The sequence below is a fragment of the Lytechinus variegatus genome, chromosome 11 (assembly GCF_018143015.1).
Source record: "Lytechinus variegatus isolate NC3 chromosome 11, Lvar_3.0, whole genome shotgun sequence".
Lineage (NCBI taxonomy): Eukaryota > Metazoa > Echinodermata > Echinoidea > Temnopleuroida > Toxopneustidae > Lytechinus > Lytechinus variegatus.
This window is the reverse complement of record NC_054750.1, coordinates 2102711-2127569: the sequence shown is the minus strand read 5'-3', so window position 1 is coordinate 2127569 and position 24859 is coordinate 2102711. Positions and strand designations below refer to the sequence as shown.

At 37.2% G+C, this 24859-nt stretch overlaps 1 protein-coding gene across 1 annotated transcript; it reads left to right on the top strand.

The window, feature by feature from the left end:
• The first annotated feature begins 16843 nt into the window (after positions 1–16843).
• On the top strand, positions 16844–18187 carry LOC121424157 (uncharacterized protein K02A2.6-like). Its single transcript, XM_041619767.1, has one exon. It carries the CDS (start codon positions 16844–16846, stop codon positions 18185–18187), a length of 1344 nt encoding a protein of 447 aa, XP_041475701.1.
• The last annotated feature ends 6672 nt before the right edge of the window (positions 18188–24859 follow it).

Genomic DNA, 24859 nt, shown 5'->3' with positions numbered 1-24859 from the left:
GGGGCACAGAAAAGGAAGGGGAAAAGGGAACAGAAGGGATAAAGGAAAGGGAAAAAAAGAAGGAAAGGGAAAAAATATATACAGGGACAGCAGAAGGAGAGAAAAAGAGAAAAATATGAAGGGGAGCAAGAAGGAAAAGAGTGAATAAATGGGGGGGGGGGGGTAAAAAGGAGGGGAAAGGGAGAGAAAGAGAAAATATAGCGGGGGATATCGAGCGTGATGATTAAAGGGATTTTCGACTATATTGTATAGAGGTGAACCCGGACGGGCTTTTATTCTTCAACTTGGCTCGACTAACTCCTTTGTTCCCCGAAAAGAAGTTAGGTTTGATAGTTAGCGTTTGCGTGAGCACCCGCTAAAATTCTTAATAAAAGAAAAGAAGGGTTTGTATAGCTCCATTCTTGCTTTGTCGGCAAGTGATAATTAACTCGCTAAGTACCCATTCCATACAACACGTCATAGTAGCTTTCAAAAACATACTTTTGCTTGGGTTTAAGCATTTAAGCTAAATGCGTTAGGAAAGTTTTTCATAGTTACATATATGCAAATAGTTTTGTTGTTCTGCTGGAGCACATTGAGCATCTAATCAAGATGGAAAGTGCGATTTACAAATCTCATGTATTATTATTTTTATCTTCCATATAACACTGAATTATGTATTGTACCAAGCTGTGGTTTGGTTTTGTGATTTCGTTTTATCATTTCCAATTCATATAACAAAATATATTCGAAGGAAAATATTGTTTTACTGAAATGAAATAATTGAAACAATGTCTAGACCATAAATGATATCCAACTAATCTATCAATATAAAACTGCAGTTCGTAAAAATGATAGGTTAATCTTTACTTCGACGATCATCATATAAGTGTATCAAGGATATTAATATTCGTTTTAAACCCATCTATAACTTTTTATAAAATTGCGCGTAATAAATGCGTTGGACAAGTAATCTTTACTTTGATTATGTTAATTATTATTATCTTCCCAATCCGAATATCTACCGATGAAACTAACACTACAATTGAGAGCAGATAATGTAATCAGATGTTTTAGCAAAAAGACAAACTTGTTAAATCTGCAACATTGGGGTAAATTTATACTTTTTACAGGGTGGGGGTTTTAAAGACCCGATTTGAACCGAATTGAAAAGAATATCCTTATTCATTGTTGTTGACGCATCAGATAATTAATACCCCCCCCCCATTTCTAAGAACATCCTGTCATAAATTGGGAAGCGGATGTGATCAAAGGAGAGGGGTCGGCGTGGACGGGGAGCAAGACTCTCCCAGACTGCACAATAACAAAAGAACCAAATAAAAAAAAATCGATGAGCACAACCAGTTTTGCTGGGGTTCGCTTTTTGCGCGTCTACTTTTTATGATGTGAGAAAGAACAATTTTCCCCGATATGAGACGGTTTTTTTTGCTCCCCCCGGCCCCTATTTACCCCGCTTATTATGATAAAGTTTTATAAAATATCAATACCGAAATGAGATAAAATGACAATAAGTGGGGCTCTTGCCTTCCGTGCATGATGTGACGTCGAAAGAACACACCAACGTCGGATCGTAATCGACAACCCCCTTTAAAGAAATCAAAGAAAGATCGTGGCACAAAAAGGAGGCGGTGAAATATCATGAGTCGACCTCGCGCATGACCGATGTCATAAACACGTCGTAACGTTGTATCGTAATCAACGATCATTGTGACTATTCCAGAGAAAAGAAATGATAAATGAGCACTGAAAAAATGTCAAGACTCGGAGAAGGCCTTCGTCCGAGAGTATATGCATGTATCTATATGTCGAAAAATTTAGATTCATTGCGATAATAGCTTCGACGTTCCAGCCGAGGTGAAAAGAAAGAAAAATAATTCCTTCATTATTTGAAAGAAACAAAGACAGAAGAAAAACGGAAAGGAAACAGGGAAGGAAAGAAGGGAAAAGAATTAAAAGGGAAACAGAAATTAAAGAATAAAAGAAAAGAAAACAAATAACGTCTTAAATCAAAAATTCAACCTACAATAGATCCCGATCACGCTAGTTTAAAAACATAATGGTCTACCACAAGATAATCGAAGTACATGTATATGTAAACATAGTGCAATGTACGTACCCTCGGATTTCCGAGGGTAAGTGCGGGCACGGCCAATATTATATAGCACGCAGGAAACCGCGGGCCCGTCTAAACGCCCTAGACTGCTCCCCTTGAATACCCTCGGTTAGACGCGAAAGCCCCCTAGGCTGTTTGCGTGCTCGGGCGTGACGTTTCCCGCGGCCGGCACTGTATCACTAAATGTCTTGTGCGAGTTAGAGTAGTATTCAAAGTCAGCACTGCTGCTATATTGAACCGCGTGATGCAGGTGAGACGGCCAGAGGCATTCCACTTGTTCTCAAGTTCAAAGTACTTTTTTGGGGTTGCCAAAAAATAGAGGGGGTTGGGGGTGTGGATCGGCCCCCTGGATCCGCACCAGGCATGTTTTGTTAGATATCATATTTTGTTCTGAGTTGTATGTGGGAACTTACCTCCTGAGTAGCAAATGACACCTGCAGCTCTTTCATGACCGCAGTAACTCCGATTTCCAGTCCATTGATGAAACAGTCTGATAGGTTGTCTTCTATCCCATAGCATTCGACCCGGGTTAAAAGGATTTGCCCAGATCCCATACCGAACCTAGCAGATCCTGGTGTACTCAAGGCTCCATCAAACCCCAGCATTCTACAAACCACCCTGGCGTCTCTGAGATTCCACGAGTAATAATCGTCACAGATTGTTCCCAGGTTCCATTATAAAAAAACCTCTACTCGCCCTTCAGCATCGGTAGATCCACCAACAAGACGAATTTCAAAGGGGTCTGTGAATAGAACAAGAAAGTTGGTTGACCATTCTGATCCTGGCATGGCATAAAGATAGCGCCGCATATTTTTCTGACTTTTTTTTGGAAGTCTCACGCAACTTTTGAGACCAAATTGGGGACATACATGTTTCGCATCGTTTTTTACGAGGCAATGTCATGCCGAAAACGGCTCATTTTTATACTTTGTGTACAAAGCCTATGGGAGATGAAATTCATGAAAGGGTGATTATTTTTCGCTCTAATTGGTCTGCTTAATTAATTTAGGGTTTGATTTAGTTATTAAAGTGTTTGTAATAATTTCCATTGAAAAAAAATAAAAAAAAACAAAGAAATACATAAAAAATTCTAAAAACAAAGAAATGCATAAGGAAAAAATGGCTTTTGCAATTTTTCTTTGTGGAAACCTTTGAATTATATTACAAATATGAGATCTGAAAAAAGAAGAAAATTTGAAGTGAATTGGGTGTTATATATGCAAATAATGTTTTTCATTAATAAATTTGCATATTGTATTCATAATAAATAAAATATATTATTTTCAGAATTTCCGTTTATACTATTTTTTAGTTTATGTGGTTAGGAATGTGCGTGCCAAATTTTGGCGCAATAGCGCGAACGGCGGCCGAGATCAGAAGGGGGGGGGGGCATCATGGCCCCGAGTCCTCAATACATCTAAAATAGCTCAGTCCTTTTAGGGTTAAATGGATCTGCGACTGGGATAAGGACGATGAAACCTTTTCATAATGTGCCTTTTAAGCACATGCACTCCGGCGATGTAAAGTCAGTTGTATTAGAACTTTCATACTCTCACATAATATTCATACTTTTCGGGGCTACGTTGGTCAGTTGTCTATAATAAGCATAATATATAATAAAACAAACACACTATGCATGAGACATACGCTTTTCTAAGTAAAACTCACCCCAAAGTAAAACAGAATACATTAGGTATAACATATGTCATGGATACGCATTAAGGCATTTGCCTAAGAATTTTTTTTCCTATCAATTCGGCCGAAGCGTTGAATCAAAATAAATTTAAAGCCTTTTTGAGGCACAGTTATGAGTGTTGAACTATTTGTGTATCGTTATCAGTGTTGTAGTCAAGGCATAAACCTCCAAGGCCAAGGCTTTAATACCCAGGGCCAAGGCTTCAATACACAAGGCCGAGGCAAAGGCATGGAAACCCAAGGCCAAGGCCAAGGCCTGAAAACCTCAAGGCCAAGGCCAAGGCATTTCAAACTATCGATAGTATAATAGGTGAGAGTGAGCGAACTGAGCGAGCAAAAATTTTGACCTTTCATACACGAAAAAAAAATAATTTCATGGCAGATTTAGACATTATATTAAGATAATAATATAGTTACCTTTGTACATATAATTATTATTATTTTTATTATTAAATTATTATTATAATTTATTATTTGTTTGTCTCACCTGCATAGCAGAGTGAGACTATAGGCGCCGCTTTTCCGACGGCGGCGTCAACATCAAATCTTAACCTGAGGTTAAGTTTTTGAAATGACATCATAACTTAGAAAGTATATGGACCTAGTTCATGAAACTTGGCCATAAGGTTTATCAAGTATTACTGAACATCCTGCATGAGTTTTATGTCACATGACCAAGGTCAAAGGTCATTTAGGGTCAATGAACTTTGGTCGAATTGGGGGTATCTGTTGAATTCCCATCATAACTTTGAAAGTTTATGGATCTGATTCATGAAACTTGGACATAATAGTCATCAAGCATCACTGAACATTTTGTGCAAGTTTCAGGTCTCATGATTAAGGTCAAAGGTCATTTAGGGTCAATGAACTTTGGCCGAATTGGGGGTATCTGTTGAATTACCATCATAACTTTGAAATTTTATTGGTATAGTTCGTTAAACTTGGACATTAGAGTAATCAAGTATCACTGAACATCCTGTGCGCATTTCAGGTCACATGACCAAGGTCAAAGGTCAATGAACTTTGGCCGAATTGGGTGTATCTGTTGAATTACCATCATAACTTTGAAAGTTTTTGGATCTGATTCATGAAACTTGTACATAAGAGTAATCAAGTATCACTAAACATCTTGTGCGAGTTTCAGGTCACATGATCAAGGTCAAAGGTCATATAAGGTCAATGAACTTTAGCCATGTTGGGTTTTTTTGTTGAATAACCATCATATCTCTGTAATTTTTTTTGTCTAGTTCATAAAAAGTAGACATAAGAGTAACCATGTATCACTGAACATCTTGTGCGAGTTAGAGTAGTTTTCAAAGTCAGCACTGCTGCTATATTGAACTGCGTGATGCAGGTGAGACGGCCAGAGGCATTCCACTTGTTATGCAATTTACTTTGCAATAATTATTACAACGGTCATCTGATCCTGGCATGCCAATTCTCAACTTATTCATTTCTCATCTCCCTAGGACATGGGCGGCAGAACAATATTATTATTATTATTATTATTATTTTTTTTTTTTGGGGGGGGGGCATTTGGTGCAAACAGATATTTTCCAAATGAGATTATCAACTAAGTGAAGTAGATGTGTATTTTGTAGAAATTAAGTTGACTCAAGCCTTTTTTTAGTGATTTCTCATTGATGAGATAGATATTTTGAGTTAGTGGTTTGAAAAAAATCAATTCTGAAGTTGAAAGACTCGATGTTTGGTCAATTACAGCGCTAATCACTTTTAAAAGCGCATCCTTGCGAGGTGTTGCCAGCGCGAATCATAAGCAAAAAAATTTTGACATTGCGATATAAAAATTAAATATTCCGGGCTGTTTTTGTAATCGTGAAAAAGATGTGTATCTATATAACTGAAGAATTAAGCACGAGCTGAAATTTATAATATACTGAGAGGGCTGCAAAGTAAGCTGATAAAGACTGCATTTAGCATGTTAAGTGACTCATAAATATGGTACATAACTCACCGATCAAATAATGCGGGCGCAAAGCGCGAGCTCAAAATTTGTGATATTCCAACCTGAAAATTGGACATTCTAAGAATTTTTTTGTGAACAGGATCAGATTAACTACCTTACATGTACCTCACAATAATTGACGCAAGTGCAGAACGCGAACCAAAAAATTGTGATATTCTAACCTGAAAATTCTAAACATTTTTTTAACCATGAACAGGATTAATATTGTACTTAACAATAACTGATGCAAGCGCGATCCAAAATTTTGCGATTTTCGAACCTGAAATGTATCATAACTTACTATAAGACAGGGTATTTAATTTTAAAAGGGCATATTTCATTTGGAAAAAAGAGCTTTTTCGATTTTGGAAAAGGGGCATTTTTCCCACAAGGATGGAATAACACTTTACCCACAAATGTAATAGCGCCCACAAATGTAATAACACTTTACCCACAAATGTAATAATTTTTGATCGCCCACAAATGTTATAATGACTTTACCCACAAATGTAATAAATTTGAAGGGATTTTGCGAATCCGTTCTCAACTAAAATCCTATAGTTATACGTTCATATAGCACAAAAGTCTAAAATCTTTATTTCCAGACCCGAATAATATTAAGAAAATTATAATGTAAGTCCAAGGTCTTTTTTCCAGACCCGGTCGTTTAAAAAATTATAATATGAGTTGAAAGTCTTTTTTCCAGACCCGGTTCTTGAAAAAAATATAATATAAGTCCAAACTAAGTTACAATGATGATATTCCAGTGGAATAAAAATGAGAATCGAGCTTAGTCTTGTCTCCTAACCCTGTTATTCCAAAATTATAAATAACAATACAACAACAACAAAAACAGTAAAAAGAACCCCATAATGTTATTAATGCTGGATAACCTGTACATATAGCATACTCTTTCAGCCAGACCCAGTTATTTTTTTTTAAATAACGCTAATAGTAATAATAAAAACTCCAAATGTAAGACCAACTAATCCGTAAACCTATGAACCGGTTTTAAAAGAGGTTAAGAGCGTTGTCTTTATTCTATGCCTAATTTTTGAAAAAAATTATGTAAAACCCTATCATATTTTTATTCCAGTGGCACGAATTTTAAAACGTACTCTTTCCTCCAGACCTTGTTATTTAAAAAAATGAATTAAAAAAATTCAAATCTAAGAATAATCTTCAAAAGTTACACCCTTAACGGGTGTAACTGGGTGTAAAATATGTATTTACCCCACACCCAATCTTTTTTTTATAAATAATACTAAAACCCCTACAAAACATTGTAATAATGCATGGGTAAAGCAAACATCCTTTTTCCAGACTTTGTTATTATTTGAAAAAAAAACACAAACAAAATATTTTTACAAATATTCTAAAAACGAATACCCAATAATCTAATTACTGTCGAATAACCATTCCATTCCATTCCTTGTTTTTATTTGGCAATAAGTCATAATTGACTATTTTTGCCACTCACTGTATAAAGAGTTGGGTAACAATTTTATTGACTAATATTATTTTCATTTTTTTATTTTTATTTTTTCCCTTTTTTCAATCCTTTCTTGTATATTCGTTCCTTTTTTTCTAAGAAAAGACGAACAAAACAAAAAGGTCGTTGATCGATGATCTATGTGATATTATATGAAAGAAAATCATTCTAACAAGGTGGGGGCTAACATTTTAACAGGTTTTCTGTACTCTGAATTCTCAGTGTACCAAGCATCATTTGTGATATATATATATTTTTTCTTTACAATTCAAATAATCTCAGTGGCGTAAGATAATTTTCTGGGGTTTTATTGACCCGTAAAGTACGTAAAGACAGAGGAAGAAAGGATTTATGAGATCATGAAGTGATAAGATATGAAAAATGAACTGATTTGGAATGACTGAAAGAGAGACAGGCAAAAGAAAGAAGAGTCCCCTCCCACACCCTTACCAGAGTTACGGAGTTACGACTGTCCCGTCGGTGGATAACATGAAGATCTATTGTAGATTTTCCTCCAGAAACAGTTATATAAAGAATAAAAAAACAATAAAACTCAACCCCAAACAACGAATCTAAGAATCAACAATCCCCCAAATTAAGACCATGTAGAAAAGCAAGTGTTTAGATCGTTGTCTTTATTCCACACCCAGTCCTTTAAATAATAATTTAAACAATCTTAGTATTATGCTTAGTATTTCGTCTAGACCCGGTTATTTAAAAGATAAACAAATATTGAAACAAAAATCAAAGCTAAGACCAATCTTCAAAATTAAACCCAGTTAAAATGCTTGGGTTTAGAGTGTTCTATTCATCCCACACCCAGATCTCTTAAAAATACAAAATAAGCGAAACTTTAATCTTAAAACTTAATCCCCAGCATCTTCCAAACTATAAAAACCATGTCATAACGCATACTACGAAAACGACAAATTAATCATAGGCGTAAATGTTCATATCTGAATGATATGCGCCTTAAAACCCTTGATAAAAATAAAGACAACAACCTTATTCTACATTTATTGTATTTTGGGTCTTTGCTAATATTTTTTGTTTTGATTGTTTCTCATTATTTCCTTTTTTGAAATAACTGGGACTGGAGCAAAGACTACACCTTATTTCCATGCTATTCAATGTTGATAAGATTGCAAGGTCTTGGTTTGTTGTTGTTGTGTTTTTAACGATTTTTATAACTGGGTCTGGATGAGAGACTACGCTATATGTCCATGTTTTTCGACATAAATAGGTTCGTTGGTCTTTTTTTTATCATTATTACTAATTTATTATCATTATTATTCATTTTTTATTTGAAAAATCTGGGACGGGATGAAAGACTACGTTATATTCCCATGTTATTTAACATTAATAAGAGAGTGGGGATCTTTGCTCTTTTTGACTCTTGAAGAAATGATTTGTAATTTTGAAAAAAAAAAGACTTTGGACTTATATTACATTTTTTAATTAACTGGGTCTGGAAAAGACCGGGTCTGGAAAAGACTTTCAACTTATACTATAATTTTGGAAACAACCGGGTCTGGAAAAAAGACTTTGGACTTATATTACAATTTTTTAATTAACCGGGTCTGGAAAAGACTTCCAACTTATACTATAATTTTGGAGACAACCGGGTCTGGAAAAAAGACTTTGGACTTATATTACAATTTTTGAATTAACCGGGTCTGGAAAAAAGACTTTCAACTTATATTACAATTTTTTTAAACAACCGGGTCTGGAAAAAAAGAATTTGGACTTATATTATAATTTTTTAAATAACCGGGTCTGGAAAAGACTTTCAACTTATACTATAATTTTGGAGACAACCGGGTCTGGAAAAAAGACTTTTAACTTATATTATATTTTTTTAAACAACCGGGTCTGGAAAAAAAGACTTTGGACTTATATTATAATTTTTTAAATAACCGGGTCTGGAAAAAAAACTTTGAACTTAAATATAATTTTTGAAATGACCAGGTCTGAAAAAAAGACTTTTAACTTATATTATAATTTTGGAAACAACCGGGTCTGGAAAAAAGACTTTGGACTTATATTATAATTTTTGAAATAACCGGGTCTGGAAAAAAGACTTTCAACTTATATTATAATTTTTTAAACAACTGAGTCTGGAAAAAAGATTTTTATAATATAATTTTGGAAACAACCGGGTCTGGAAAAAAGACTTTGGACTTATATTATAATTTTTGAAATAACCGGGTCTGGAAAAAAGACATTCAAGTTAGGGAGCTTGTCAAAAGTCCATGCACCGTTCTTGATCGTTCTTCCCGCATCCGGGTTTTCGCTTCGGCTTTCCCGCCCAACGTTCCCTTCTCTTCAAAGGAACGGCCGCCATCAAAGGCCCTTTGATGCCACCGTTCTTTTGTTCCTGCAAGTCTTAATTTCTGTCGAAAGGCCGAAGAATCTATTCTAAATAGCTCCCTCTACGACCAAAACAAATGGGTGCCTTCATCATGTTCAAATTGACTGTCGGATCGAGAGTTCGCGTCACTGTTCTGAACTGTGGTTCGCATCTATAATGGAAGTTCGGGTGCATTCATAAAACCACGGTAGCTTAATAAAAAAATCACGCACATGTCATAAATCGTTACTGATCTTACGAATTTGCTGCAATAACCATGAAAACCTCTTTTTTGCAATTGGAAGAGAGTCAATTCATGATGTTTTAGGTGGGAAAATAAGATTCCACATATTTTCGTTTCGTAGGCCCAAGCCATTCGTAGAATTCACGTCGACTTAGAATATTAATTATTACTCGCATCTCAAACAAGTGTCGAGAGCCCCCCCCCCCTCAAAAAAAACAGAAGGAAATAGAATGATAAAATAAATATGACCGGAACAGCTTGACACTATTAGGCATAGATAGATCAAAGATTTACAAAGATTTATTAGAAACTGTTTTAAATAGTTTCTTAAAATTTTTGACGGGCAACAATTTCCCCAGGACAACATATTGTCTCTTAATTGTCTCAGAGTTGTGTTCTCGCAGAATTCGTGATCAGGTGGGGGGGGGGGGTTAAAACATTTTTCCCAAAATTCTTGACTTGCGTCTTCGGAATGAGAGTACGCATGCGCGTGGACTGGATATTTACGAAATTGTGGTCGTCTATTTGAATATTGTATGCCATGAATGAATCAGCATCCTCAAATTTCCGGTACCCTTCTACCCCCCCCCATTATGAGAGGCACAATTAAAATTTGTAATGCAAAATGCAGCCAAAACAGATCAGAGTGCCCCTCCCTTGAAAGCGGACCTAATTTTTTTCCCCTGTCATGGATCCGCCCCCGACCTTTAGACATGTTGTATAGACCCAATTCTTGGTTGGATTTACATTTACATAGGCCCCCGGCCCCCTATTGGCGGAGCAAAAAAAGGGAAAGAAAGAAAAAGAGAGGAGAAAAAGAAGGGGGAAACATAAGAGGAGGAAGGCGAGTGAATAAGATGAGGCGAAGACTTAGAAAATAACTTTAATAATCATTACGCTACTGGGACAACCAATTCAAAGAAATAAACAAATATCAACCTTGGGCGGCCGATCGGGGAAAATATGGGTGAAAAAAGAAATCACCCTCCCCCTATTGGCGGAGGCTGGATCCACCCCTGATTTAAATTTACATTTTATTCACACTATCGATCCCCTCTCGGGCATGAGTGTACAACATAAAAACATATAACAGACTAAAGTATAACTTCATTTAATTGGTTTAACGTATTAATAAACGTAATGTTCGGAATTAAAGATAAATACCAATTGTGGTAACGATCAGAAAATTAGTTCGATCAGAATCCAATGAATTTTACCAACGAAGTGTTTGTTTGTATAAATGAAAAATATTTGCCAAATAGCCCTGTGAAAGAAAATCGTAAAAGTGCTGAGAAATGAGCGATATAAGCACAGAATTCCATCAAATGTCAGGTATTTTTGAGGCAATATTATAACACATTGTACCACGTATGCTTTTATGTTTTAGCGATCATCAGAATTATCGATATTGAGCGGCGATTTCATTATTCTACAAAGATAAGTGCAGGCGCGGATCCAGGAGGGGCCGAGCCGGCCCCCCTATTTTTTGACAACCTGCAGAAAAAAGTGTTTCTTGATAGAAACTACGAAAAGCAGGAAGAAAAGTAAGAAAGAGCTATTATACCCATGATGTGTAATTTACAGCCTCGTAACGGCCGGCCCGACCCCGAAAGGAAACAAGAAAAAGATGAGGGGAAGAATTGGAAAACAGACTTTATATTAAAAAATTTCGCTCGCGCATCGCGCTCGCATTACCTGTGTAATGAATCCCATTCTAGAGGATTAAATGGCACTTTATATATCCAGTTCTGAAATCAATTTGCACACAATATTTTAGCTCACGCATCATGCTTTCATTTTTTTGTTTGATTTACACAAATTGTTATATCAAAATTTTCAGCTCGCGCTGCGCACTCGCATTGTTTTATTTGTGAGATACCTATCCTCTTTGGAAATTCTTTCCAAAATTTGTCGAAATGCTCCTGTATCATGTCAGTATATCAAAAATTAAGCTCGTGCTTCGCGCTTGCATTTAATTGTTTGAGACATGCAAACAAGCTTGTTCTTTAATTTTGAATAAAAACGCGCTTAGACGTCCAGTTTTCAGGTCGGAATATCACTCTCATTATTTAATTGGTGATACTTGTATCCTCTTCACTAATCACTAACAACAGTCCTAATTGAGTCCCTTAATTTTCACGTTTCGGCTCGCGCTTCGCGCTCGCATTGTTTAGTTGTATACTTATCTTTGTTCATAATTATAAAAACTGCTCAGAATCTTCAGTTCTAAGGACATAAAATATCAAAGAATTTTTTGCACGCGCTTCGCGCTCGCATTATATATTATGACCACATGAGATACCTTATCTTGTTTATAACAATAAAAACTAACATTTACTTAAAACTTCAGTCTTCAGTTAGGACTACCCCCTGAAAAAACAACAAAAAATAGAATTATGGCGGCCAATCGAGAAAAATGTTGCTGAAAATATTTTTCGGCCCCCTATTGCTATAGCTGGATCCGCCCCTGAAGTGTACATTAATGTACTAGATCTAGATTTATGATAAATATTTCGTATCGAAATCGTCATGTAATCATATTTAAAATTGCTCCTGATATCTTGTGCTGTACATGGTCTATAACCTCCCATAGTTATCGATATCGTCATCACCGCTGTTACTATCGCAATCATCTTCATTTCTCTATTATAAGTATTATCTTCGTTAACATTTCTATTATTTCATTATAATTTTATCTTCATGAATCGATGGGGTGGGAGAAGGAGGAGGAGAAGACTGAGAATTACCAAGGATCGAGAAGCAGACGTACATGTAGAATGGGGAGCAGTAAACAGGGATGAGAATAGTAATGAGGGATGAGGAAGGATACGGAGAGGAAAAACAAAGATAGAGAAAAAAAGGAGATGCAAGAAGAAAAAGAAGAAGAACGAAGGAAAAGCAGTAGGAGACGTATAAGAAGGGCAGGTGGGCAGAAGAACAAGAAGAGAGGAGACGTAGAAAGAGGGGAGGAGGGAAAAGAAAGAAGCAGCAGAAAAGAATGAGGTGGAGAAAAAAAGAATAATGAAAGACGACTAAGGATATGAAGAAGAAAAAAATAAAGAAAAGGAGGAGTAAGAAGAGTAGATGAAGAAGGGGGCGAAGGATGAGAACAAGAAGAATAATAAGGTGGAAAAGAAGAATAACGACGGAGAAACAGAAGAAATAGAAGAGGGGGGGGGGGGGGGTTTGTTCTAAAGTAAAATCAATGTGAGTAGAATTAATTAATGTTTTTATCTATATTGCAGTGATTACATCATTACAATACTAGGATGCCATTATGTTCAATAATTTAAGCTTCAAAATTCTGTACTTCACGGGTGAAGATATGGGGCCGTAAGCTGCAGGGAGATATGTAGAGTGATATATTAGCATTAGATCATTACTCTAAAATAGATGGAACGTGATTATTTATTTATAACTAATATTAGTTAGTACACTTACTGGCCTAAAAGCCAAAGCAAATAGGGCCATGATATAAGCTTCTCCATCAAGAGAATTGAACATTATTGACCTTTCAGGATTGCTTGGCATTGATACTCATCGAACTGTTCTAAGTCATTGCCCAGGCCTATGATCATGAAAGAGCAAGATCACTCACCCGTATAGTAGAGAATCATTGACAATAGCATGCTCAGCGGGTTCGCCACAGAAAACAATGGGAGAGCTAGACGCTCGCAGTCTTTAATTCCCCATATCCGCTGTCGTGATTATTGTCGTAATTTCAATAGATAAACCTACTTCAAAAGACCGTTGGCCCGCCCGATGGGGAATCTTTTGTAATAATGTAGTGTATTAAAGTACGTGTATGCAGTAACTACCATCCCGACTTCTGTTGTGCTATTTAAAAGATTTCTTTCACCATCATCGAGGAGCGATTAGCGTGTAAAATCGCATAAATTATCTCACATAACGGATCTTATGTTCATGATTACCAACATCACCCTAATCATTACCATTATCTTTCATATTTTTTAATGATATAAACTATGAAATTGATACTGGAGAACGATTGGAAATAGATAATGAATGAATGATGAAGATAACAGTGATGATGATGGTGATAATTAGAACTTGAAGTGATATTAATGGACATGATAGTACGAATAACATGAATAATAATATGAGTGATAATGTAAACATTAACAAGCGAAGATGATTGGTATATTTGCGGCAATGAACCATGTATAACTTGAGACGCGTTTTTCCTTTATCATGTTTGTTATAAAAGGGTTTTCATATCATGATCCTGAAAGACATAGATTATATTTAGATTAAAAAAAAGAGAATGGATAGCAATCTAATTATGGAAAAGATTTTGCGGGATGTCAAGTCCGATGCAGTATAAAAATTGATTGCATATCGAGGTCGATGCGATTTTTATATCAACGATATCATCCCCCAGAGTCTATAAAGTTATGAGTTTATGTGCATTTTTAGCAAAATTGACATTTGTAATACGAGATTATTCTAATTTTAGAGTTCTGTAACATCCGAACTGCATGGCATTCCTGCTACGTACGTTTTGAATTCATCGGACATTTCGATTTCTGGATGCATGTTATATCAGTTAAAGCGGTGTACGTCTGAATCATATTGATTGTCATTTGTATTAACTTTATGATAACGTTGATATACAAAAACAGAATTCATCAGGTTCTTTATCATTACACCAATGATATGAACTTATGCACATATAGGCCTACGTCTTTTGCTTGATAGAACACTAGCTGACCCCCCCCCCTCCATTAGAGCGAGAACAATATTGTGCTCTTTCATTAATATTGATTTCGATAAGGAGATCGGGAAGCGCACGCCATTAATAGGAATTTACATTATTTGTATACCACTTACAAGTGAAGCACAAAACATGTATCTAAACGCTACGGAACAAATAGAAAGAGAGAATGAATTTCACCAAAAATTAAAGAAGTTGCACAGTTCACAGTAGGCTGTAAACGATAGGGGGCTTCACATGCGGCGGGAAAGGCTATTTACCCCCCCCAAAAAAAAAGTTTTAACATGGATTTGAATTTCTCTCTTGAATCTGCTTGTTTAGTACTTTCTGTTAGATTGTTCCTTAGTTGGATGTAGTGGGGGGGGGGCAAGGGGCCCGCCCCTCCCTCCTCCCTCTTTTGGCGGAGCAAAAAAAACGGGGAAAGAAAGAAAAAAAAAGGAAAAGAGAGGAGAAAAAAAACATAGGAGGAGGAAAACGATTGAATAAATAAGATGAGGGAAAAACAATTAAAAAAAATTCTTTCATGTCATTATATAAAATTTTCGCTCATGCTTCGCGCTCGCATTGCCTTTTAGGTGATTTACACATATGGAACTTAAAAAATCAAATTTTTAAGTCAATATACATAACATATTTTAACTCAGAAATCGAACTTTCATAAAGTGTTCTGAAAAAAAGAATTATTGTCTGAATATTAACATTTTCTGCTCCCGCTGCGCGCTCACAAAATTTGATTTGTCAGGTACCTATTATTTTCCTGTATTCAATTTTAGTTATCAAAATATCCCTATTCATGTCAGATTGTGAAAACATATTAGCTAGCGCTGCACGCTAGCATTTTCGCGCTCGCATCGATTACTTAGTTATGTACGTACCTTTTTTCATGATTACAAAAATTGCTTAGAACTTCCATTCTTCAGGTAGCAAAGAAAATATTTTCAGCTCACGCTTCGTGCTCGCATTATCTATTTGTTGAAATATGTAACGTTTTACTTTACGGATAATTACGAGCAGCCGTTAACAGATTCCTTTTTTATCAGAACGATCAATGCGTACTAAATTCATTTATCTCGTTTAGGATCAGAAGCATTGCCAGAATGCTATTTTAGGACAAAATACGTGAAATAAAAATTAAAAAAAGCGGGCGCTTCGCGCTCGCACTATTTAGATGAGGCTTGTGAGATTATTTTACATTTATTTTTACATTTGATTTAAAAGAATAAAGCTTAAAAGTGACAATATTTGGTTTACATATTATAAAGCGCCTTCTTATATTCCAATTTTACCTTAAACGTAAGTATTTTATTTTCAAACGAAGTCTATGAAAAAGGTGCAGTTAGGCTTTCATTTTGATGCCAAATAGTCTCAAAATTGGGATTAGTTGCAAACACGGTTTTCGAATAGAAGGCACATCGGGGAACATCAAAGTAACAAGACAGTCACCAGCGCTGACAAAGTGATAATCTCCCCTTGACATACCCCTACCAATCAAGAGGTCATCTTCCTATTGAAATCCGCCACCAGTCAGACCACCTCTATGTTCAAGAATATTAGTCGATTCGACAGTCTCATAGGCTCAATACACCAACCTAGAAATGTTCTTTCCGATGAAGTTTTTTTCTTGATTCGTGTTCCTAAGGGGTCCTAGAACAAATTCAGCTTGGTTGCCAAAAGTTGCCGTTTGGGCAATTTTGCTAATTTGCATAAATCCAAAATGGCCGCCAGATGCCATCTTGAAAACCTAACTTTTGAACCCCTGTCCACAAAATGATGAGTAATGACTCGTTTTAGGGGTTTAGAGATGTGTAGAACTGATTTCTGTAATCATTTTTGCAATATAAGGTCATCTTCAGGTCAAATCCAAGATGGCCGCCATATGCAATCTTGAAAAATTGACTTTTGTTCCCCTTGCCCAAGAATGACGAGTAATGCCTCTACTTAGGGGTTTTGGGGTGTGCAGAATCCATTTCTGCTTTCTATTTTGCAATATAATGTCATCTTCAGGTTGTTTGGGACTTGAAGATATATACCTATATCCCGATCACAAGTATCGATACCGACACGTGATGATAACGTTTCCATGAATAATAACATGCTATTCTGAACCTACGAACTTGTCTGAAATCTCTTTATTCGGAGTCCAACATGGTGTCAGACTGAATACGTCCGAATCAGTGATGCAACGTCTATTCAGCTGCAAAAGGAGACGCTCCGAGATCCAGCACTGCAGACACTGACGTCGGTAGTAATGAACGGATGGCCGGAGACCAAAGATGATGTTCCTGTAGTAGTACGTGAGTACTACAATTACCGAGACGAAATAACGGTACAGAATGGAGTTCTATACAAGGGCATGAAAGTTATTGTTCCATCAGCCATGAGAGCCCTAATGCTGAATCGAGTGCATAGCAGTCACCTGGGAGTCGACGCCTGTGTTAGACGCGCTCGGGATGTTCTCTTTTGGCCAGGTATGCAGGCAGAGGTGAAAGAAAAGGTGACACAATGTAGCACCTGCAATGCGTTTCAGCCAAAACAACAAAAGGAGCCTATGTTGTCGTATGATATTCCGAGCAGGCCTTGGAGTATTGTGTCACAGGACCTTTTCACTCTTCACAACGAGGACTATCTGATAACTGTTGACCACTACAGTGATTACTGGGAGATCGACAAGATAACAGGTGACACCAGAGCAGCAGTCATTGTGGCATGCACAAAAGGCCATTTCGCACGATATGGACGTCCAGACAAGGTGATAACAGACAATGGACCCCAGTTTGTTGCCAAGGAGTATGCTCAGTTTGTTACCGACTGGGAGGTTGAGCATATAACCTCTTCGCCATTGCATGCTCAAAGCAATGGAAAAGCAGAATCAGCAGTGAAAATTGCCAAAACTCTCCTAAAGAAAGCAGCAAAACAAGGAGAAGACATCCAGTTGGCTTTATTGGACTGGAGGAATACTCCTGCTGATAGTGGTGCCAGCCCGGCACAAAAGATGATGGCTCGACGAACCAACACTCTACTACCAACACCAGAAGCACTCCTTAAACCACAAGTAATAGGGGGTGTATCACAACACATCAGTCACAAGAAACAGAGGGCCAAGAAATACTATGACCAAACAGCAACACCACTCCCTGAGCTAGAGATTGGACAACCGGTCCGCATCCAGCCTAAGAATCGTGGTTTGGAGTGGGGCAAAGGAGTCTGCATGGAGAAAGTTGGTCCACGGTCATTCTTGGTTCAAACAGAAGCTGGCCGAATGCTAAGGAGGAACCGGAGGTTCTTGAGATCAACAGCTGAACCTCTCATTCCAGACACACAGATGGCTGAGACAGAGAGCCCAACAACAACAACACGTGATAGCCCAGAAGATGCTACTATATTCCAGCCAGTGGGTCAACAACCATCCTACGCTGAAGTGACAGCAAAACCAGTCGAATCGCGTGCTAAGGAGGTACCCGTGAACAACTCTCAGACTCAATCAACAAGCGCTGGTCGCGTAACGAACCAATCGAACTGGCCTACCAAATCTACGCGCACCAGAACAGGAATCCAGATGCCAGCGAAATATAATCAGTTCGTTAGCAAATAACCTACACCGTAAGGATGATAACTGAGAGACTGGACTTGTATAAAGAAGCAAGTGTATATAGTTACAGAACCGCGTTTTTTTTTTTGATAGTTTTGATAGTTTTTTTCGCGTACGAAGGATCTCAAGTTCAGAGGCAGCCTTGAAATGAGTTTTTTTAATATGATTTTTTCAAGACGTGGGACTCATTTCTTCATTTGACTTCACACACTGGACATTGAACTCTGTGCCAAAAATGCTGATAAATGGACAAGAGACTCATATTTTTTTTTTTCACATGTTTTTTTTTTTTGAATTGATTTGAATGGTATCACTGAATGTAATGTGACTGGGATGCAGAAGCTCAGCAAAACGATTCACACAAAACGGGACAAGGGAGAAAAAAAGAAGGTAGTTGAAAAAAACAAAATCAATTATCTTTTAATGAAAGTTTTCACTATCCTTTTTCTATTTTTTAAAAGGAAGGGAGATGTTTGGGACTTGAAGATATATACCTATATCCCGATCACAAGTATCGATACCGACACGTGATGATAACGTTTCCATGAATCATAACATGCTATTCTGAACCTACGAACTTGTCTGAAATCTCTTTATTCGGAGTCCAACACAGGTCAAATCCAAGATGGCCGCCGTATGACGCCATCTTGAAATATCAATTTTTGAACCCTTTGCCCCAGAATCATGCATAATAACTCTATTCATGAGTCATTAGGTATGTTGATTCAATTCATGTAGTTATATATTGCACAAAGGATAATCTCAGATCAAATCCAAGATGGCCGCCAACCGCCATCTTGAAAAATTACTGTCTGAGGCTTATACGTGTTAGAACTAATGTAAAAGGGATTTCAGTAAGAATACTCATTTCTTTTATTAATTCTCAAGTTTTTGTCCCAGAATCATGAATAATATCCCTCTTTTCGTGAGTTATTTGGTATGTTTATTCAATTTCTGTTCATAATTTTGCAATGTAGGATCATCTCCAGGTCAAAATAATCCAACATGACCACTAAACGCCATATTAAGAAAAAAAAAACTACTTCCGAGACTATTGAACCTTGAAGAAGTGCTGTCCCTAATAAGGTTGTTGTTATTTATTGGAGCTCATGTAAGGGGATTTCAGTGAGAATGATTCATTTCTTTTAATCACTCCATTTTTAGTTTGAGGTCAAGTCATGTCTAAGATGGTCAGATGGTTGATAGATTTCGTCATTAACCGCTTACTTTAGAATTAAACCATTCAAGGTTTGGGCTATGATTTCGGGAGTTTTGATCCCTTTTTTATTTCTGTGCAACCATACTTTTCCAGTGAAATGACTTTAAAGTATTATTTGAATTAAAAAGTGATTTCTCCGTATTTTTTTTTTCAAAAAAATTGATTTAATTATTAACTTCCTTTATAATTATTATTGGACTTTTCCTCCTGACAAGAGCCATTGACTTGGTCAGCAGGAGTGCACTCTTTAGCCTCCTGCAGAAGATAGGCTCCCCAAGACTGTTCCACGGTCAGGATTGTTCTCATTCGTGAAATGTTTTACGGAAACGATGTCGCCCCTGCCTCTCAAGAAGTGGGAGTACAAGACCTAGTCATACATAACAGCTGCCTGTCTTGTGCATGTAAGGGGTTTGGACCATCCATCAGACTTTGAGACAGTCAGAAATCCTGATAGACTCAAGACACCGACTGTCCTCCAGATATGTATATCAACAGCACACACTCGTCTGGTTATGGTGGACTCCTCACCTACCTTGGACCGACTATATGTCTCTTGTCCCCTTTCACAGGACAAGCATATAAGCATCAGGATTGTAAAATCTGTCACAGTCATGGCCAAGCTCCTGCACGGAAGTAAGTCCTGGAAAACGTACGCCGACCAAGAAAAGTGGCTAAACACCTTCCATGTCAGCTGCCTCGGACGTATCATGCACGTTAAATGGCAGGACAAAGTGAAAAATACAGAGGCCCTTCAGCGTACGTGCTGGCATCAAAAGCTTATTCTCGCTCCTTAGTCAAAGGCACCTCAGGTGGTTGGGGCATGTTTGCCCCATGAAACCTTGGCGAATCCCTTCTTGGATTCGCCAAGGTAAGGTATCCTGTGTGATTGGTCTCACCCCATCGATAGATCACACCTCCGTTTTAAAGACACATGCAAATATGACATAAAACTTGCCGGCATAGACACTAACACTTATGAAGGTGTAGATGATAGTCGCCATCCATTCTATGGAGAGCTACTAAGTACAGGGGTCAAGACGTCAGAAAATAATCGGAATGCTCAATTGGCAGACCAAAGGCCTAGGAGGAAGGCTAGGGCAGCATATATAAACGTGTCTCAGCGCCATCCTCCTTCATCTGTAAAAATTTGCTCTAGAGACTGCCACTCTAGAGTGGTGCTCTCGAAAATGTAAGGCCTAGCGCGACACCATCGTCTTTTAAGGCGAACTGATGCCTACCAATCATTGGACACATTGATTTAGAAAAATCATATTGATAAAACACTTTCAAATTGAAATAAGACCCTAAAAGCCTCTTCAGTACAAAGGTATGAATGGACCTTAAAAAAATACACTCGAAATGGATAGCCCAAACCTAAAGAGGATTCATTCTAAGTTGAGCAATTAATGTTGAAATGAACTTGAGAATTAATAAAAGAAATGAGTATTCTTACTGAAATCCCTTTTACATTAGTTCTAACACGTATAAGCCTCAGACAGTAATTTTTCAAGATGGCGGTTGTCGGCCATCTTGGATTTGATCTGAAGATTATCTTTTGTGCAAAATAACTACATGAATTGAATCAACATACCTAATGACTCATGAATAGAGTTATTATTCATGATTCTGGGGCAAAGGGTTCAACAATTGATATTTCAAGATGGCGTCATATGGCGGCCATCTTGGATTTGACCTGAAAATGACATTATATTGCAAAATAGAAAGCAGAAATGGATTCTGCACACCCCAAAACCCCTAACTAGAGGTATTACTCGTCATTCTGGGGCAAGGGGAACACAAGTCAATTTTTCAAGATTGCATATGGCGGCCATCTTGGATTTGACCTGAAGATGACCTTATATTGCAAAAATGATTACAGAAATCAGTTCTACACATCTCTAAACCCCTAAAACGAGTCATTACTCATCATTTTGTGGACAGGGGTTCAAAAGTTAGGTTTTCGAGATGGCATCTGGCGGCCATTTTGGATTTATGCAAATTAGCAAAATTGCCCAAACGGCAACTTTTGGCAACCAAGCTGAATTTGTTCTAGGACCCCATAGGAACACGAATCAAGAAAAAAACTTCATCGGAAAGAACATTTCTAGGTTCGGAAAACGTCAAATCGACTATATAGGGTAATCTCCGCAATCAAGAATGGGGTAATTTAAATCTACCTTGACAATGGGGTAAGCCGTTAAATACAGCTTGCAATGCACTGGCCCATGTCATTTTCAACGTCCGGCTTTCGGGGAATTAAAATGAGCATCAAATGGGTAGTTTCCTTGATCTCGTTTTGTCCCCATACTAGAACCTTGATTTTGTTTCTTTTCGTAATGTGCATTTTAATATGGTTTCCATTATATTTCTCAACATTTCGACATTTAATGTAGTTTAATGCTTGCCTTTATAAAGAGCAATATTACATAAAACCTGCTTGGCGAAGCAGATTATAACATAACGTTCGAATGATATTTTATCAACACATTTTTAATTAAACATGTAACTTCCCTCTTTATAGGTATACTCTTAATGTAAACATTCGAGTTATATTTATCGCCTACCATCTCTCTGTGCATTTTAATAACCAAATTTATTTTGAAAAGGGGTGTTTACTAGGCTAAAGTGAAGGTCCTCTTTTTGATATGAACGACATATTCTCATTAAAATACATGTTGGGAGTTTCAAAGGGGGCACACTTGTGTAAAATGGCATATTTACATTAACAAAATTGATAATGGCTCTCAAAGGGGGCCGGCACACGGGTCGGATGCCCCCCCCCCGGATTCACCACATAACTGTACCCTCCATGTGCAGAATATAGACCCCCGTATAGACCCACTACTTCTTTTAGTAGAGGTCACAAAATAGACCACAATACTTTTGAGAGCCCAACTATTGTTCAAAATAAATACGGCGCTTATTGGGTTGTATTGTGTTACTCCGGCAGGATCCGCACCAGCATTCACTCCATCCTTGTTGATCTAGTATGCTAAATACCTCGGTCACAATTTTGTTCTAAGGCAAGTCAATGAGATATCAAAGTGATTTATGTACATTCAGGAGATCCCTCAAGACATATCTTTTCAATGCATAAAAAACTAACTTTGAACTAATGGTCCAATCTAAATATCTCGATTACTTTATTCTTATATACCTTTCACTATTTCTTCTCTAAGCGCATAGGGACATGCTATGCTATGTGTGATGCGCTATACAAGAATTGAGCATTATTATTATTATTATTAAGTCGAAAACAGTCATTTTAACAGTTTTTGTACCAGGTAAATATAAGAAATTTGAATAAAATGAACAAAACGGCTGTTTTCGACTCGCTGTATGGCCGCCGTAAAGCAAATATGACCGAGGTATTACCATTTCCTGTACGTTAATTTATTTTTGGTGCACATTTGAATATGCAAGCTATACAGAATGCAGCTATACAATTAAGAGGTGAGGTACAAAGTTGATAGGGAAACTAGGCCAAAGAGGCTTTCGTATTACGTCGGTAAATTATGTTTACCTTAGACACTGGGAATCTAATTTGCAATAATTTGACAGACACACATTGCAGATTAATTCAGATATTTGATAGGAAGAAGAAATCAACGGCAATATACACGTATTGTTCAAGTCAAACGTGAAGGTTAAAAAAAAATAGGGATAGAAAAGTTTTAGAAAAATTCAAAGGAAGAAATGAAGTTGGATAAAAAAAAGGAACCATCAGAATTAAGTTGACAAAATTGAATATTGTATGTAGAACAGGAAAATTGAAAGAAATAATTAAGTCCCCTCCCCCCGAGCGGACTGGTTTGAAGGGGTGGGGTCACCATGCATAAAATCATGGTACTCTTGTGGAGGCCTCAGCCCCAGATCCCCTTCGGTTCTGTGGCTCCTGGATGGTAATCAAGAACACTAGGTCACAGAGCACTCTAGATCACAGGGGAAATTTATATAAGAGAATAAAGACGGATCCCAGGTAAAAAGATATAGTATAGATTTTCCTGTCCAGTGTCATGTCGGAGTCACTTCAATGTGTTAAGTTTCATTTTAATTCACGTGATATTTTTCATCGGTCATTCAAAGTTTAGAATGGGATTAATAGAAGACGCTACAATTCCTTTATAAACACTCAACTCTATTCATGGTCAAGACTACCTCAACTTTGATAATTTCAATATTTATTTTTAAGTGCTTTTGATTTCGTTCGAAGGTAAAGATTTTTGTAATGGTCTTAAAAAGTAACGAAAGTACTTTTGTTCTGAATTTCGGGTAATGAAATTCAAGAATTGTGCATTTAAGCTACAATTACCGATATGACAGCTTGAGCATCCAATTTATTTTTTAAAGTTCAAATTAAGGATATTTTATTCGTTTGTTTTGCACGGCATCTGTATTATGTGCGAATATATAAGTTTCTAGAATTCCAATGTTTAAACGAATGCAGTGGCGTACCTCGGATTTTCCACAATGGGGGGGGGGGGGGGGGGGGGGGGGAAAAATCGCCTGAAAAGAGTCCTCAACAGGATATAAAGGACATTTCACAGCTAAAAGAAATTGACAAGCAAAAAAAAGGTCTTCAACTTCTCGTCAGGGGGGGGGGGGGCAGGGATAGGTGGGGGAGAGTCTGCCCCCCGTAGGTACGCTAGTGAACATACATATAGTAAGAGGGCTAAATAAAACATAGGCCTATGTTAAGCCCAAATTTGAATTTCAACGCTGCCCTTAGTTTTCAACATTTTTTCCAGAAAAACGGTTGCATTTTATATAATTATTGTTATTTTTTGTCACGGTAGCGTTTCAATGTATTACTTTAAATGCCATCATTTTTGGACCAAGGTATGATTTATATTGCATCTTTTGCGTGGGTTTTTGCATTTCGTTTACAAAGATGTTAAGGACAATTCCATATTTTTCCTCTTCACCCGACAATGCTGACTGTGTGGGCTCAGTGTGATGAAAAAAAATCTTACCCTCGCCTGAACACTTACTTTCAGAAATTCAATATGTTAACGGTATGTTCTTCAAAATAAAACAACATGCTCGTGCTAAAGGGCTAAAGCTTAATTGTTCTATTAAAGAAATGAAATCTAAATCTAATTGAAATTTGTCATATACTGAAACTCGAAACGAAAATTTCTCCCCAAAAAATGTGAAAGCGTAACTTTTGAAAATTAGTCACTGGACTACGCACACCGATACAAGGACACAACAATATTCAGATAAGTGACTGGAGATCGGGCGTTTAATAGTTTGCCTAAAATGCCGATATCGTGGACATAGAGGGCGCTCATGCAGAAACATCTTATCGGAAAGCCAACCGGGTGGTGTCAAAAGAAAAGATCAAAGCGCACGCTTCCGTTTTCGCTGCAAAAGGGAACGATGGCGTCTTGAATGGCAAGAGCACTGACCCGTAGGAAAGAAAAATGGTCAATGGAACGTTGAGCGGGTTCGCC